The sequence below is a fragment of the Crocodylus porosus genome, unplaced genomic scaffold (assembly GCF_001723895.1).
Source record: "Crocodylus porosus isolate Cpor-Errol unplaced genomic scaffold, CroPor_comp1, whole genome shotgun sequence".
Taxonomy (NCBI): domain Eukaryota; kingdom Metazoa; phylum Chordata; order Crocodylia; family Crocodylidae; genus Crocodylus; species Crocodylus porosus.
The window spans coordinates 42,141,152-42,160,102 of record NW_017728910.1 but is presented as its reverse complement, the minus strand read 5'-3'; the positions used below and the strand labels follow the sequence as shown (position 1 = coordinate 42,160,102).

At 39.9% G+C, this 18,951-nt stretch overlaps 1 protein-coding gene across 1 annotated transcript; it reads left to right on the top strand.

Moving 5' to 3' along the window:
• The first annotated feature begins 5,410 nt into the window (after positions 1 to 5,410).
• Positions 5,411 to 14,871, top strand: TRIM42 (tripartite motif containing 42). Its single transcript, XM_019532560.1, has 5 exons — positions 5,411 to 5,865; positions 7,842 to 8,548; positions 10,910 to 11,721; positions 12,390 to 12,617; positions 14,785 to 14,871. The coding sequence occupies exons 1-5, from the start codon at positions 5,501 to 5,503 to the stop codon at positions 14,869 to 14,871; spliced, it is 2,199 nt and encodes a 732-aa protein (XP_019388105.1). The 5' UTR covers positions 5,411 to 5,500.
• The last annotated feature ends 4,080 nt before the right edge of the window (positions 14,872 to 18,951 follow it).

The window sequence follows — 18,951 nt, the reverse complement described above, 5'->3', positions numbered from 1 at the left end:
GGGTGTGTGGAGGGATGTGGGGGGATGTGAGTCAGTGTGTCGGTAAGTGTGGGGGGACTGTGGGTGTGCGGGCTCCTTAGGAGGGTTGGGTCCCATGTATGAATGCCATGTGCCCCTGGTGGCTGGTGAGGCATGGCAGCACTGGTGGTGGTGGGAGCGTGGCAGCAGTGGCAGTAAATGGTGAGTTCCTACAGATGCCGCCAGTGCTGTTGGGGCAGGGGGAGGGGTGGTGAGCACCGACTAGGTGTCAGTGACCACCCATAGACACCGCTGGCAGTGACAGCAATGGCCAGGGATGATCGCTGACTGCCTGCAGACACTGCTGGTGGCAGCGGGGGAGGAGTGGCAAGCAGTGTTTTCTGAGGGGGTGCACTGCCATGCTCAGGGGGTGCACGTGCACCCGTGTGCACCCCCTATGTGTTGCCAATTCCCGCCCCCCCCAACATAGCACATGGACTACCTGTCTGCAGGTTCCCAGCTCCCCTGGAGGCTACAGCTCCTCGAGCTCCCCAACTGGTCTCCAGCCACCTGCTCATTTCCCTGCTCCTCTCCAGCTTCCAGAGGCTGAATGTGAGCAGGAGAACAAGCAGGAGGGTGAAAAGAATAGGAGAATGAGCTCATTCCCCTTTCCCCTACCCCTGTTGGTTCCCCCAGCTCCCCATTTGTTCCTCTGCCCCCTGTTCATTCCTCCCATCCCGTTTTCATTCCCCCTGTTCCCCATTCATTTCCCCATCCTCTGTTCATTCCCTCCATCCCCTATTCATTCCCCCTGCCCCCCGATTGCTCTCCCACCCCGCACCCCACACTAACCAGCAGTAGCAGAGAATGAGCAGGAGAGAGTAGGAGAAGTCTCCAGCTTTTCTCCAGGGGCTTGTCTTGGGAGGCTGGAGACAACAGGTGAATGAGCAGGAGGCAGGAGACAGTCTCCTGCTGTCTCCAGCTTCCTGCTCATTCCTTTGCTCATCTCCAGGTTTGGGAGGCTGGAGAAGAACAGCCATTCCTGCTAGGACAGGGTTAATTTCAAAAGCTAAGAGCTGAGAGAATGAAAAAAAAAGATGTTTATATTAACTACAGAGATAAGTGTCTGGGAATGTGGCCATAAAAAAACTAAATGGGAGTGGAAAGGGGTGGAGTGAAAAAAGGTGGTGGTGGGGCAGTTATGAAGGTTAGGAAAAAAACAGAAACAGAAAAAAAAGAAAACGGGGGGGGAATTAAGAGCACCCCTCGAAAGCGAAGATATAGAAAAAGATAACTTCCCCACAACAAGCAAGCTGAAAAGAAAGAAAGAAAAAGTAACAGTAAGAAAAAAGCTGTAACATTGCAACTTACAGACAAAGAAACTGGGAGCAAAGGGGGAGGGGACAGAGAGCAGAGAAAAAGAGAAAAAACACTGCGAAAATGCAAGAAAAGAATCAGAAAGGGAGATAAACAGAAGCAAGAGACCTTTTGACAGGTGGGAGTCAGAAAAGAAAAGATATAGGAAGCTGGGGAGTCTTACGCTCAGGATCACCCCACATAGCTCCAAGCAAACCTGGGCTGAAGCATCCGAAGTGGAAGGAAGGAAGGGAGACAGACAGCACTCTTAAACTGGAAATAAGGAAATGAATAGGATAAGTTGTCAGGTAAAAAGTTGTGTTGAAGTCAATGAATTAATACTAATAAAGGTTCAGTAAAAATGGTCTTTCCTAAGTCATCTAAGTTAAACTGAAATTGTATTCTTGCAGAACTTAATGCCTCAACTCTTTTATTGTTCTTCCATGCTACATTTTGCTTGAGAACTGGGACTCCATCATAGTATAATAGTAGCTAGGGTCAGAAGGGATCATCCAACAGATCATCAAGTCTGACCCTCTGCCTTGGGCAGGAACTGATGTTGGAGTCATATGACCCTAGTCAGGTGTGTATCCAGCCTCCTCTTAAAGACTCCCAGAGTAGGAGTGAGCACCACTCCCTTGGGAGTTGGTTCCAGGTCCTAGCCGCCCTATCTATAAAATAATGCATCCTGATGTCTAGCCTGAATCTGCTCTCTATCAACTTGTGGGCATTATTCCTAGTTACCCAGTGTGGTGCCTAGAGGAACAGGGCATCTCCTATTTTCTGCTGATCCCCCCTGGTGAATTTGTAGAAAGCCACCAGATCCCACCTCAGCCTTCTATTGCAAAGGCTGAATAGGTTCAGGCCCTCTAGTCTCTCCTCGTAGGGCCTGCCCTGCTGCCCCCTGATTATGCGAGTAGCCTTCCTCTGGACCCTCTCAATGTTAGCCACATCTCTCTTGAAGTGTGGCACCCAGAACTGGACACAGTACTCCAGCTGCAGCCTGACCAGTGCTGCATAGAGAAGGAGGATTACCTCCCTGGACCTGCTTGTGATGCATCTGTGGATGCATGACAAGGTGCGGCTAGCCTTACTGACAGCTTCTTCACATTGGCGGCTCATGTTCAACCTGGAGCCAACAATGTCTCCAAGAGCCCTTTTCACCTCTGTGCTGATGAGAAGGGTGTTTCCCAGCCTATAAGTATGCTGCTGGTTCCTTCTCTCTAGATTCAGTACCCTGCACTTGTCCACATTGAATTCCATCCTATTCTCTGGAGTACAAAGGAGTACATCAAAGGAGTACAAAAAGCATGTGAGGACTCTAGCATGAATGTGCCTCAGTGAAACCAATGGGAGCTAAGGGAACTTTGCAGGGTAAAGCCCATGAATTGGGGAAACCAAGAAAATTATAGTTTGGCTGCTGTACACTTTCATCATAAAGTAGCCTCTTGGCCAAACCATGTTGCTGAAAAACTGTAATTTTTGCTCTGGCAAAGGGAGTGGTCAGATGTTTTAGTATCTGCTAATGGTGAACAAACATGTTGATAAAAAGAATGGGTCAGTCTCTAAACCTGCTGCATATCAAAGCAAAGGTCTTAAGGCAGTGTGGTCTACACACAGAGTATAAGAAACAAGAAAATGAAAGAAGATTGGAGAAGCAGCATATAAACAGGGTAACAGAGAAGATGTCATCACTGGCATATCAATGTAGAACAGTAAAAGATGATAAACAGTGAAAAATATATCTGAAGACAAAGACAAGAAAGGAGAGAAGTAATGCAGCAGAGAAGAATATATTACAGAGAATCAAAGAATGGGGAATCTTGGTCAGAATGACAGGCATGAAAGATGACTAGAAAGAGGGGAAATAAGTATCCAGGAGTTGGTTGCAGCAATCAAATCTTGTCATATCAACATTTTGCTTTGATCTGAAACTTAACACGTAAGATGAGTAGCTGCTTATTTTCCCTTCTTTTTTAAAATATCTATTTAGGAATATCTAAATTATAAGACTGAAAAAAGCAGCAAGCGTTAGTATTACAAGATATGCTTTCATGCTCATGGAATTCAAAAGTGTTTTAATTTCCTGTATTAAATATGCACAAAGATGAGAAAAGAAAGCTTAGCCATCAAAGGAAACTGGGGAAATAAAATGTAAAAACCCACAGCTACTAAAGGTCTGAGTATTTGCAATAAATTATTTTGCTCAAATATGCTAGAAAGATTTTTCATACACAGACATAGTACTCCTGCTTCATTGACACAATAGCCCATAACCATTCCAAAGGCTCTATTATGGTCCATCATGTAAATGGCCACCTATAATGACCAAGCCATTATGGTCTATTGGGCTATGGATCAGTGAATTAAAAATTCTGTAACTAGAGTAGGTTTTGAGCATATAGGCTCTAATGACTACAAAAGAGCTGTTACAATAAAGTATGCCAAGATGCGTGCTGTAGTAACTCCCAAATTAGGCATTTACCAATTAACCCAAGGTAATGAATATTTTGCATTTTAAAGAAACTCTTAATTACCTACAGTACAGTGATCACCATTAAAAGCCAACACTCACCAACAGCTACCATACAGTGGTCACTCTCATTTTCAGTTCTGAGTTAAGGAATAAAGTACTCAACCTTAAATGCAACTGTGTGGTAACTGGTGTTGATGTTTTTGTAGTAATCAGCATATCAGTCTGTTAGTACGTGATGCTTAGAGGCTTGCAAGTGAGGCAACTTTAATGTTTTAAGTTAACTTTTTCCTTTATGTTTTCCTTTCCACTCCCAAAGGTAAGTAAACAGTACAGTTTAAATTTGGGAAGATAAAGATTTATAAATGTCTGAAGTGGGCTAATACAAACCAATGAGCAAAGAATCTGTGATTAACTGGTTAATCATGTCTTAAGTAGTGACCTAGCCACACGTTCAATAACTTAATAGCATGATAAAATCAGGAACAAGCCACAAAATTATTACATAAAATATGTGTAATAATTTTGTGGGTGATTCTTCTCATGCCTTTAATTGAATGTGTGGCCATCTGCGCACATTCACAGTGCACATGGGAGCCTGTCAAGACTCTTGTATGCTCCAGAGACTGGGAGGCCCCTCAGCTGATTGGGGCTCCAAGCCTGGAAGTGCCCCATGTACATGATGTGTTGAAGCCAAGCTTGCTACTTGCTGAGGCAAGGGGAGCCCTGGATCAGGCTCCCCCTGCACTGGCAACATAGCACAATGGAATCTGATGCACCTCCTGCCACGTACATGTGACATGGCAGGAAGTAAGCTGTGATATTATTCTTGGATCTAGGCCAATAGAAAACAAATTTCAAAATAAGGCATTGAATGAGCTCTTGAAATAAATGGGGATCATGCAAATGGATAAATGCTGAAAGTGTCTCCTCTGCAAAAGCAGGTAGCAGTTCTTCTATCACGTATTCCTTCTGAAGCCATTCGGTCCATCACTTACTGAAAAGGATAGGGAGAATCTGGAAGTAGCTGAGGTAGAAAAGTAGACCTCAACATTGCCTTGTTTCTTGGGGTGTACCAACAGGTCGCCTGTCCCGAGTAAGGGAAGACTCCATAAAATGTCTTTCTCCCACCATGAAAGAAGCAGGTAAAAAGTCTCTATGTTCTCTCTGTGGTAAGTTGAAATTAAAATTTTCGTCAAAACCCCAGGAATTCTGTGGCACACAAGAAATTCTGGGACATGTGATTTGAATATGTAATATTTTGCACACATTAACTATGGACATGAACAACCAGTAAAATATTACTTGTGCTACTTATTTTTATATCTAATTCATTTTATTTCATGCTGCTTCCAAATTTTCAACATGTTCCAGAATTCTACATAACTCCCATTGGCTGTTGGGGCAATACATGAATTTGCCAGCTTAGATATACTAGTGTTTAATGCCAGTGGAAGAAACCTGAAAGGTAATGTTTAGCAATTGTGATATAAAAAGATAATCAAGTGAGTAAAGTACATGTGCAAATATGGTCATGTTCATGTCCTTATTTGGAATCTCTTTGTGATGTCACTATTACACTTTAACCAGAGAAAAAAAATCCACCTCTCCTCCAAAGCACAAAGCTTTGGAGAGGGGAGTGCTGCTGTGTAACATAAAGTGAGGACACACTGAAAGGCTTGGCAAGTGATCTTCTAAGTGTTTTACAGGGTGATGGGCAGGACTTTATGTTTATGTTGCTTATTTTGGCCATGTTGCCCAGGCTGCCATTGCTGTCCGCCGATCTTAACAAAGGAAGAAGAATGCTGCTTATGTTGGCGTTTCTTATTTACTGAGGAGCGGAATTGCAACTGTTTTCCCTGCACTTACCATGAAGATCGATCTTGCCAGTGTTGCCATTGTACATGTTCAGAGAACCCAAATTGTATTTGGTGCTGCTGCTCTTTCTCAACTGATGAAGACTGTAAGTGTTGCTGCTGTGCCACCGATGAGAATACCGTTTGTCAGTGTTATGAAAGCACATGCTGCAGAAATGTTACCCGTTCACCCTACCATCTAAGAATCCCAAGGAGAAATCAGTAAGTGGAACCAAAGCCTGTTTTTGAAATTCCTTCTTTTTAAATGTATATTATGGTCTATGAGCTCTGTGGCATTTGGGGGCAAAATTTTGGGCACCTTTTTCTCAAGCTGTTAGACATGACTGGAAATGGTGATAATGCCAGACTGAGCCAAACCAAGAAAGAGGAAAGGAAAAAGTGTGGAGTATTCCAGGAAAACAACAAAGCAGACTACTAAAGAGAGTTAAGTGCTAATCAGTTGTAAATGAGGGCAAGGATTGTAGTTAGGGGGAAGAGAAAGAGGAAGAAAACCAAACGTATTTTTTAAAAAGTGCTCTGAAGAGAATTGGAAGAAGAAATGGTATTGCAAAAACAGTATTACTAATTTTAGAGATTCATCTGAAGAGCATATATCAAAATGGAGACATAACTACTGACTAAAGCAGGATGAGGATGGAGGAGGATTCCTTAAACACGGAGAGACACATGACTGTGTCAGTGCTTCTTCTGGGACTAAAAATCCTGGAGGTTCATATTGAGAATGTCTTACTCCTCAACCCAGGGTCAGACTAATCGCCACATTTGAGATCAGAAAGGAATTTTACCATACAGATCAGCATGGGCACCGCATGTATGTGGAGTGGAGGGGGGTTACTTCCCTCCATACCTCCTTCTATAGCAGGGACCATAGGCCCTCTTCCTTGGATCTGGCATGTGTTTAACAATTACTTCCTGTGCTTGTTGTGGCAGGATACTGACAGCGCCCTTGTCCCCAAGCTTTACCTGTGGCAAATGAGGGCGTCTGGGGATTGCGTCTGTTAGTTGTGCAAGATGTCTTTTATGCAGTTTTAAGAATAGCTTATGGAGACAGTTGGCTACAGTTTTGAAAATGAATAGTGATTTTTGTGTGCCTGACTGGAGACATATTAAAATAGCCTTGACTTTCAAACTATAAAAGATCAGCATTTCTGAAAACTGGGTAACTTTGCAGCATGCCGAGCTGTGTATCTCAAATGAAAGAAAACTCACAAGCAACTTTTGATAGTCTTGACCCTAAAAACCTAGAACCGGTACCCAGGGTCACATTGGAAGGCCAATTCTCACCACCCTTGTAAATAAAAAGAAAGCTATGCACAAAAATCAAGAGATGGAAGGTAAGGTAGTGATTTCTTTGCTTCTCCACTGTATAGTAAGTTTACTGACAAATGCAATTCCAGACAGACCAAATCTATCATTAATAAAAAAAGTTGAAAATGTTAAAAAAAGTTTTGATATTTTTTAAATAAAGCATTTATTTTAAGAAATAACTCTCAATTTAATATTTTCAGAATGAAACATTCTGACTTTTACTTTCAGCAAAACATTCTTCATTTAAAAACTGACAACAATAGTAATAATAAAATGGGGTATTTAAAAAAAACTCCTAGGATATCCTGAAAATGATACAAACCAATTCTTTTCAGGTTGAAAGAAAAAAAATCACTCAAAAAATTTCAATTTAAATCAAACCATTTCAGGCTGGCCCATTTTTAAAGCAAAAATAATCCCAGAATGTTAGGGGAAGAAAATTATCTTTTAGGTTTTTTCCTCCTGCTTGCCATCCAAACCTCCCAGAAATCCATTATTCTGTTCATTCCCAATGAAGTATCTGCTTATTGCATATTCTGTTTACTGTCCATCTATGTATAAAAATGTAAGGAAATACACAAGTTATAAATAAGGAATAAGAACACGAAATACAGCTGTTTGTTTGTGTTAGTTTGTATAATGCTTGCAATATAACTGAAATGGAACTGAAATGGATAGTTTCATACATATTGGCTAAGTAGAGACAGTCAAAAAGCTCATTCATAAGTATTTACTGGGGGAAATAGAGGATCATAACCATATTCAAAGAGTAAAATTTCTTCAGTAAATAATGCAAAAGTATATATATTACAGCCTGTTTCTTAAAGAACATCTGGAAGCTGAAAAGATCTTGTTTCTTTCTTTTTCAGTTCAAGGCTGTCTTTACCAGGCCCTAGAATTAGAAGTGATACATCTGTCATTACATTGGACAAGGATGTCTCAGGGCATAGTTTTCGTGATCAACTCACCTGTCCAGCATGTAACCAACTGTACCTCCACCCATTTATGCTTCCCTGTAAACACTGTGTTTGTGGGGATTGTATAGGTAAAAGGAAAGCCAAGGCTGAAGTGTCTGAGAACTTTTTCATTCTCATATGCCCAGTGTGTAACAAAGCACATTGCCTTCCCTATTCTAATAAAATTCAGCTGAAGAAGAATTTACTGAGAGCCAAACTGGCTAAGAGATATATGCAGAAACATGGCCTTATCAGGTGGAGATTTGACAGAACTCAGGCATCAATTTATTGTCAAGCTTGCAAAGAGAAGAAAAGAAAGGCATCCAAAAGATGTCTGACATGTCAGATGAATTTTTGTAAAGAATGTCTAAGTTTATATCATAGAGATGATTCTGCTCAAGAGCACGTTTTTACCAAAGCCTATCAAGCAGATCAAGAACAGTCAAACTGTTTAGTACATTCCAGTTCACCTATCTCTGAATACTGTGTTGATGACCATGAGCTAATCTGTGACTACTGCAAGAACTCACTGCACAGTGAACATGAGACATTGCCTCTGATAGTGGCATGCTCAAGGGAGGCTGGTGCCCTCTTCAATGCTATTGCAAAATTTAAAAAAGGTTCCTATTTTTCTTTTTCACTTATTTACACTTATTGAATATTTTGCTGCATATCATCTAAACAGTAGAGAGACACTCAAACATGATTTCCAGCGCCCAACTGTCCTCCATTCTGCTGAAGTCAGAAGGAATAAAAAGCTGGTGGAAGCTCATGGGGACAGGGAAAAAGGGTCCACTTTCAGCTGTGTGGCATCGCAACACAGGACTCAACAAAAATCCCTCTGAAGGAAAAGAGGCCTGCATGAGAATCTGTAGGATCCAGAGACCAAAAGTCAATTCATTCTTCAGGAGTAAAGACTGCTTCCTCCTGCAGAATGATATGATAAACAGTCTTCAATGGGAAATTCAGAGATGCTCATTTTCTCTACTGGGGAGTTCTGCTTTTCATTTTCTTTTAGCCCATTTTTTATCTAAATAAAATGGGACGTGGTGACTGTCTATAAACTCACTAGGAGGGACCAGAAGGGTTTGGGAGAGACACTGTTTCTCCTAGCACCCCCCGGCATGACAAGGAATAATGGACACAAGTTGTTGGAGAGCAGGTTTAGATTAGACATCCGCAAGAACTACTTCACAGTCAGGGCGGCTAGGAGCTAGAACCAACTTCCAAGAGAAGTGGTGCTGGCTCCTACCCTGGGGGTCTTTAAGAAGAGGCTTGATGCCTACCTGGTTGGACTCATTTGAGTCGTTTTTTTCCCGCCCAGGCGGGGGGTCGGGCTTGAAGATCTACAAGGTCCCTTCCGACCCGACTTCTATGATTCTATGAACTATGCTGAGTGAGGTCTCTGAGGTCTCCAAGTGAGCTATCTTTGCTTAGTTCTGAACCAAGGCCATTCCCTAGTTTCTTGACCTTTTCTGTGATCATATTTTGACATAATCTTACAAATATTATATTCAGCTTCCTGTACTGTTAGTTTCCATAGTAATTGAGCAATTGAATAGGAAATGGAATTTTATAATCTTCTTTTAGATGTTTAGCTCTTTGCATATATTTTTGACAAATGCTCATAATGGGACACAATAAGTTGGGGTTGGAAATGTGAGTCAAGAAGGCAAGGGTGAATAACGGGTAGCACAGGGCAACTGAGGACCATTGAACTAACAATATCTAGCAGCAAGAAAGTAGACTGATGTTTCTATTTGGGACAGCTGCAGGCAAGCATTTATGTTTCAAGCATGAGAAAAAAAAATCATTAACCTAAATTTGTTAATGAATTTGACTACTTAAAAAGGAAGAGGGTACTTACTATCCATGCTGTAAAGAAAACAGAAGCAGTAATGGCCCAAACTAAGTAGAAACTGAAACTATAGCTTAACCTTGACACCCTAATGAACTAGGTCACTAGAAAAGTAAGTCACAATTTCTAGACAGTCCAATGGTTGCACTGTAAAAGGGGTGCAATTTTGGCCAGAAAGAGTGCATCTACATGTGTGTTTTACTGCAGAGTTGACTAATTAGCATACTTCTCTATGTGCCTTCCCACAGTTCCCTCGATCATCTTTCTAGATTTCCAGCAAACACCACTCTTCATTTTTCCTGTCTGTAATTCTATACACCCTTTCCCTTTGCCAACTTCAGACCCAATATGTTAAGCCTGCTCCATATAATTTTTACCCATCACCATGTCTTAACTCAGAAGAATCCTCCAGACTTATCTGCATCATTTTACAATTTATATTTATGGCCTTCTTAACCAGGTAACTTCTTCAAAATTCAATATGAGGTACATAGCTACTACATTCTTACAAAAAAATTTGGAAACAGCTCAAGAATACAATTCAATAAAATATGCACAATAAAAGAAATTTAAATACTCATTGTTATTTCCTATTATTATTTTAGTAATACCTTATATTAACTTAATAACTCCCCCATTAATACTGAGCTTCAAGACCATTAATAAGCTAAGCTTCAAAATTTCCATTGTGAGGTAGATAAACAACATCACACTTCTTTTACAAAAAGGCAAGCTAAATCACTGATAGGATAAGTTTAAAAATTTAGCCTCAGATGTATAAATATATTAATCTAACACCACATTTAGACATCTGAAAAACCTCATCATTTTCAATATGAAAATTGGACTATTATGGGGTTTTTTTACTACTATGGCTAATATGAGGCCCATGTGGTTAACTTTCTGTGCTTTATTTTGAAAGTATTGGGCCAAACAATTTCCCAAGGAATCCTAGAAAGGACTAACTGAGAGTAGAACATTAGCATTTCCCTTCTGTGTTAAATTTAGTTTTTATCTACTGTGAAGTCCCTGTATGCTAGACCAACTCTTGCTGATCACTATATTTCATTGCCAAAGTTAATGACCTAATTTAGTTTAATTTTTATTTTATTTTATTTTACAGTCCGGTATGGGGTTGATAATGACTTATTGGAAACCTTTGTGTTAAAAAACAACTTTAAATCCTACAAGGACACTAAAAGGAAAGAGATCAGAAATGGATTCTTAAGATTACGAAGCATACTCCATGAAAGAGAGAAAGAGATTATGGAATTGCTTGAGAACCTTGAATTTAAAAAACAGAGAGGAATTACAGAATATATGGAGCATGCTTCCAAAAAACTCGCTTACATGGACAGCCTTCTTCAGTATTCTAAGGAAGCTTTGAAGGAAGAGAATCAAATTGCATTTCTTCAATCTTCAAATTCTTTGGTAAATGAAATAGAAGATGCAATCACTAACATTTACCAGCCTAACCCATGCCTTAGAGAAGATCCCATTCAGAATCTTAAACTGAACTTTGAAGAGCTTTCAACCAACTTGAATGGAATTTTCCCAACCTCTGTTAGGATAAAGCAATCAGACGATAAAGTAAACAAATATCCCTACCCCTCTAATTCTGGCATAATTGTTCCAACGCGTGTTTCCAGTACTCATTTATCAAAGCCAAAAATAGCACTTCAAAGTCCCTCTTTAACATCGCTGTGTGACCCAAATGTACTAAAAAAAGAAACGTATGGAAGACCAAAATCCACACCTCCTCTTTATCCTAAACAGAGTAATAAAATGTTTGCATGTTGGGATACATCTGAAATTTCACGTGAAGAAACATCTCCCAGTATTATTCATAGTCCAGAAATGATTGAAGATGCGTCATTGACAGCTCCAGGTCTAGTCATTATCTACCAAACGCTTGCCTACCCAAAGTCTGCCAAAGTAAGACTTTATACTTTTTAAAATTGTGTATAGACTACATCATGTCTTAGACAGAAATATACTATCTCCCCATTTCAGTTCAAATATAAATCATTAAAAAATGTTGAGAATAACTCATGCTTATAAAGTTTGAGGCAACATACTAAAAATTACAGTGGACTTAATATTGTTCCTATTGTAGTCAATAGGATACAGAGGTTATACTGCCAGTCCAATGTAACCATTTTGAGATTAAATTTTGGCAATATAGGGGGATGGGACTATATTTTAGCCTGATAGCATTGCTCACAATTTCTCAGTGTTGACTTTGTTATATAAGTATATAGAAGCAGTTGGCCACTTTGGAATATTTTAATTTGGGGTTTTATTTTAAAAAATGCTTGGACAATTCTGTGTGCTCTCATCTCCCACAGTGAAAGTTATACAGCATTTAGTACATCACCTAATACAAGTTTCCTACTAATATTATTTTGATCTCAGTACATGCTATATTCAGAAAAATAATGTACATAATTTAATAACATGTTGTGTGTGTTTTCACATTTATATAGTCATAATATAATTAAAATATGCCAAACAGAAAGCATCAAAATGTATCCAAAAGCACAGAAATGAAAATGGGAGAAAATAAAATATAGTTGGACAGTATAGATATTTTTTCTTCATAGATTTACTGGACATGCCCTACAGAAGATGTGGACTTCTTTGATGTAGAGTTCTATGAAGTCATTGATATTACTACTGATAATGTTATCCAGACACAACTAGCTGGACAGCTAAGTGGGATAAAGCATCAAAACCTTGAGATACATAATCTAGATCCAAGTACAGAATATCTCTTTAAAGTTCGTGCTGTAAATACAAATGGTGCAGGTCAATGGAGTGAAATCTGCAAGGTACCATAGAATCTCCTTGCCTCTTTCTAGAACTTTTTTGTCTTTACAATCTCTTATATGTCAATTATTTTTGTCTCCATCCCTGAACAAGAGCACAATGTTATTTGGTACTGACTGTCTTAGGCAAATGATTAAATTGTTAACCGACAGTCCCTAGAGATATTAGATATCGTCACAGACTATTTTTACTATCAAAATCCACCACTGCTGGTACTCCTGAGTCTGTCTTTCTCAGCATGAGAGTTAAACTGTATTTATATTGCTTAAACTATCAATATAATTTTGCATGGGATTGTTGGCCTAGGCTCCATACACACATCGAGGAAGAGATAGCCTTTGCCAGAATGCTTAGCTTAGAAGGACAAAACAGACACAGAGAAATTGAAGATAGAAGTTTCAGCAAAGTCCTTTGAACACTAATCTTTCTACTGTCATTTTAGAGGATAGAAAAGATTTTCTAAAACAAGTGCCTAAAGTTTCCTACCTATATGTGTCAACTCATCACAACTGTTAAGAACCCAATAGTTTCCACTAGTTACCTCTATTTTTTTACATCCCGGCCAAAAACAGATATTCATTTTTTCCCAGCTGAGGACATGATGAGCGTAAATTAGCCCAGAAAGAAGGTCTGTGCACCATTTACACCCCTGTAAGCATTTACACTGTACTGTAGTACATAGGCCCTTACTGGGATTCTAGGCAAACGGCTGGATTTCATTCTACAGTTGCAGACTGAACTGTTCTTTCTCCCTTCCCTGATTCAGTTGGCAATGAGGTTTTCCCTTCCCAGGCTTCTGGTCCCTTGTCACCTCTGCTCAGTGAAAGTCTAGCTTTGAAATGGTACACAAAACACCCTTGGGGAGTGCTAATAATAACACTACCCATGGGTCTCTAGGACAGCTCCGCTTCCCAGATTGAATGTATTCTGCAAGGTATTTTCTTTTTTACCTGACATACTGGAATACTATATTGATTTTTCTTTTGAAGCCTCTTCTGTCTACAGGCAGCAGAGTTGTATTAATATTCCAGAGAAACATAAACTTGCTTAACATCTGCTGAAATTTACATAAGTAAAGAGCTCTATAGCAAATGAAAATGAGACAGCATGTTTGATAGACATTTATAAATATCTTTAAAAATAACTACCTTGATTCTTTTTGCATAAAATCAGAATAGTTTACTGTGCCAGCCATGCTGTATGGAAACTTTGAAAGCATGGGAATTTAAGTAGGAAGTGTGAGGCCTGGATTTGACAGCTTCTTCAGCTTGATGACATTCAAAATCACATTTCCCTAACTACCACAATGGAGGCTATGCTGTGTTGAGAGTGCACACTACTTTTCTGGTTGAAGCTGGGCCACTGTGTAGCCAAGAATTCAAGTCACAGGGCAAAAAACATAAAAGGAAGAAGGATTAAGAGTTTATGTGGCACTTTAAAGATAGAAGAGAAGAGCATAATCGCCCTGCAAATCATGCATTTTAGGAAGGGATAACCATGCCTTAAGCCAACAAAAAATCTAGTACCTAATTAGAATATTGGTGTTTGTGAATTTTCTTGGATGAATAATGAAGCACCAACAGCAAATACCTCTCACTATATTCTGGAAAGGCTGCTTCTAGGGAGTGAAGTTCAGTTTCTCCACACATTCCTTGGCATGTTTGTTGAGCTTGCCAGCATGGAAAGCAGCTGAGCCAGTTCTTATACCGTTTTCTTCTATGGCAGAACACTTGTCCAAGTTATGGAGGCAATTTTAAAAGCATCTCAATGATTTAGGTGTATCCGCTAATTGACTTTCAATGGGACTTGTGCTTCCAAATCTCATTAGTTCTTTTGAGAAGCTCTCTGTATATGACTATAGACTGATAGACTGTACATTTTACTAATCAAATTGTACAGACTGTCAATCAGGAGCCATTTGAAGATGACTTATATTAAGTATCAGGTTTTCAAAAGAGGATGTGTACTGGGAAAAATAAACTCCAACTGTGGATGAACTGACCCTGAATTCTTTTGAAATTCTAAGCCCATTTTCTTACAATAAACCTAAAGGGAAAGAATTTAATTTTCCCATCACCCACCACCTGAAATATCCAGTTGCTACAGACCTTATGTATTTGATTATATCCCTAATTATGTGATTCTGTGTCCTTCATTCCCCAATTTCAGGTCATTACACCAGATGAACGTGAAAAAGTCCAAGGTAGATGGGGCTTACTGCGGAGTATCCACTCTTCTCTGCATAAAGAACTCTAAAGCTGAAAAGAAATAAAGCAATGATTCTTCAAAAAAAAAAGAAAGAAGGAAGGAAGGAAAAAAAGAAAGAGAAAAAAATGGAAGGGGACTGCCCCATTTTCTCATGTGATAGTCCCTTTTTTATTGAAACTAGCATGCAGCCTAAGATCTAAATATGAATTCTTTAGGATAAGATCTCCTTCCAGGAAATAAAACATCAATATTTTCCTTTGTCTTTTTTATTCTACACTCAGCACCAAAATCTAAAATCCAAGGGAAACATTATGAGGTACATGCAAATATAAAGAGCAAATTCTCCAAACCAACTCTGAGGTGCACATAGAATCCTTAAGGAAAAAGTAACGCTGACTAACTTCTAAATTCTCATCACAGAAATTTCGTAATGTCCCTTCCTTTTAATATCCAATTTAAATATGTTTATGCAGAGCTAGGTGGGCTATCAACACACTTCATATAGTTTTAGTGCAACATAACTTGCACCTTCTTGGGGTTTGTACCAGGGAGATCTTTCCATTCTGCTGACTATATGTCTGGACCTTGAGTTTGCACAGTGTTGGGCCACAATTTTGTGGGCATGGCTACAACACAAATAGTGATCTGTAAGAAAGGTCCATTCATAGCACCTAACAAACTAAGTTGTTACCTAGGAAAGCTCATGCCTCTCTGAAGCAATGACCTGAAGTGTCACCCTACCCTACTTTCTGTTTTACATGCTATGTGAAGGTAACATTAATATGGAGGGTACCATATAGTTAAAATAGTCACCCAAGGTAAAGTCTGGGACCAGTAAGAGAAGATATAAACCAGAGAATCATATAATTATAGAGAAGCACGGCTGGAAGGGACCTCCATAATTCATCTAGTTCAACCACCTGCCTGAGGCAGGATCATCCCTATCCAAACCATCCTATATAAATCAATAATCTAACCTCTTAGTAAAACTACCATCTACCTTGACACAATTTAAGATATCACATCCAAATCTGCCACTAGTAAAGCAGGGGAGCCTTGACAGCCAACATCCAGCTTCTGTAAAAGGTTGTTAATATATGCTCAAGAGATCCCAGGTAAAGGCCACACCCCCCACAAAAAAGGAAGACACAATCCCTCACAGTCCATACTCATCTGACCATCAGGTAAAATGCCTTTCTGACCACTAATATGGTGATCAGTCTGACCCTGAGTAGAGAAGCAAGACCCTCTAGCCACAAACCTTTGGAGTTAAGTCCGAGCAGGAGCCCTGGCTCACACGCCAGTCAAAATACCCAGCCTGGGCTGCAGTCAATGCACAATTCCTCTGAGAAAGGCTAAAAAACACCCTGAGCCAAGTAGCAGAAAGGGAGAGTGGGAGCACAGAAGTCCACCCCAGCCACACGTGGCAATCAGCAAAGCCCAGAACCACCAGAGTAAAATATAGGCAGAGCTAAGCCTCTGTCATCCCTGATGAGTGGTTGTCCAGCTTCTTCTTGAACACCTCCAGTGATGAAGAGTCCACACTTTACCTAGGCAGGCTATTCCACTGTCTCACTGTTCCAACTGTGAAGAAGTTTTTCCTGATATTCAGTCTAAACTTACTTTGATGTAAGTTCAAGTCATTGGTCCACTTCCTACTCTCTGCAGCAAGACAGAAAAGGTATTCTCCCACTTCCTTAGGACAGCCCTTCAAGCATTTGAAAACTGCTATCATGTTGCCTCCTAAGTGCCTTTTTGGCAAATTAAACATGATTAGCTCCTTTAGTTTGTCCTCTTATAACTTGCTTATGTGCTATTTATTATCTTTGTTGCCCATCTGTGGACCTTCTCTAACCCTCTTGGACATATCACTTTTAAAATGTGGAGCCCAAAACTGCACACAGTACTTTAGATGTGATCTAGCCAGTGCTGAGTAGAGAGGCAGAATCACCTCCTATGTCTTGCACCTAATGCTTTTATAGATGCAACGCAAAACTACATTTGTCTTTTGTGCAGCTTTATCACACTGCAGACTCATATTAAGTCTGCGATCTCCCAAGACTCCCAGATCCTTCCCCATAATGCTGCCATCCAGCCAGCTGTCACACATTTTGTATTTTTAATTATTCTTTCCAATCTGTAGCACCTTGACTTTTCAGGACTGAACGACTGTTAGGTTCAGCCCAACTTTTCTATCTGTCAAGATCCTTCTAAATTGCACTTCCATTCTCCAACATGTTCACAAAACTTCCCAGTTTCATGACATTTGCAAACTTCCTGAAGAAGCTTTCTATGCTGGCATCTAAAAAAATAAACATGTTGAACAGCACTGGGCCTAGGACAGATCCATGTGGGACTCCACTTGAAACCTCCTGCCTTTCTTGATAATTTCCCTTTGTTTGCAGCTATTGAGCCAGTTGTCTATCCACTTTAAGCAGTTTTGTCCAGCCCATGTTTCTCCCATTTTTTTATAAGATAGGCATGTGGGACCTTGTCAAAAGTGCTGCTGAAGTTCAGAACCACAGAATAACTAGTTGATTACTCTGTCAACCAGTTATTCTGCCAAAGAAGGAGATCAAGTTTGTTTGACATGATTTGTTCTTAGTAAGTCCATGCTGGCTGCTTGTGATCAGCCTTTACTCCTCCAGATGCTTGCAAATGAACTTCCTTTGGATATGCCCCAGTAACTTCCCAGGTATTAAGGTAAGGCTGATTGGTCTGTATTCCTCAAGTTCTTCCTTTTGCCTTTTATAAAAAGGGGCTCTATGTTTCCCCTTTTCCAGTGCTATGCCTGTCTTCTATGACTTTATGATTATCAATCAAAAACTCTGTCTCTTTTGCTGTCTCATCACTCAACTTTCCCCCGTCCTTATCCTTATTAGCATTCTGGCTGGACCTTAATTTTTTTTGTGAATACTGAGGCAAAGGAACTGCTGAAGAGCTCTGCCACCTTTGCACCTTCTGTTAAATTCCCCCTGGCTATTTTACAGTGGATCCACGGCTTCACTGGTCTTTCTTTCTGGCCAACAAATTTATAGAACCTCTTTTTGTTGTCTTTAACTTTCCTTGACAGGTGCAACTCTTTTTTTAAACTTTTGCCTTCATGATTTTGTCTCTGCAGCTTCCTACTGTTTCCTGATGAACTTCTTGGATGATCTGTCCATGTTTCCATTGCCTGTCTACATTCCTTTTGCATTTGAGGCATCCTAGAAGCTACTCATGCCACCACATTGGTCTCCTGTCATTCTTCCTGTGCTTCCACTGTGTTGAAATAGTTTCTTGTTGGGCTTCCAATATTATGCCCTTTAAAATCCCCCAGTTGTCCTGGGTACCTTTATTTTTCAGTCCGTCTTCCCATGGCACCATGTCTATTAACTCCTTGAGACAACTAAAATAATTAGACACTGCAGAAAATGTAAGTCAAATGCCTATTCTGTTTTTTATTTGGGGTATAATATAATCGTTGTTGCTCTTTGGGTAGCATAATCAGATCTGCCACATATCTTTTAGACAAATTACCAAAACATATTCTCCTTACTTGCACTGGCTCTATAGGAGCAGGATTCTATAGCAAAGAGCACTGAGGTGTAAATATAGTCTCTCATTAGTTACTACTGGGAACTAATATCCAATGTCTCTCAGATACTACTACTCAATAAGGCCCCGTCTGTGAATGCATTTCTTTATATGGACAGAGGTGGAAAAACAAAGACAATACATTCTAATACACTGAAGTCTGAAGTTGACCCAGAACCATACATTCTTTACACCAGGTGTTCAGTGGCTGTAATTTACTACAACTCCTTTTAAATCAGTGAAGTAGTCCCCTAATTTTTAACCCACATATAACACCTTAGGGAGTCAATTTTTCCATAACGCCTGCGAGCATTATATTAACTGAAGAGCAACAATTAAATGTGTTGGACAAGAACACTGATTCATTTTTGCTAGTTAGACTATTTAGAAGTATTTTTCCTTTTCTTTATTCACGATGATCGCCATACCAGGGCTGCTGATCAGGCAAGCCTGGCTGGGCCAAGCACATGAGTAGTCAAACCTGTCCCTGACCCCTGGCTAATAGGACTGGCCTCATTCTCTGCAACTAGATTGGCTGCTGAAAGTGCCACT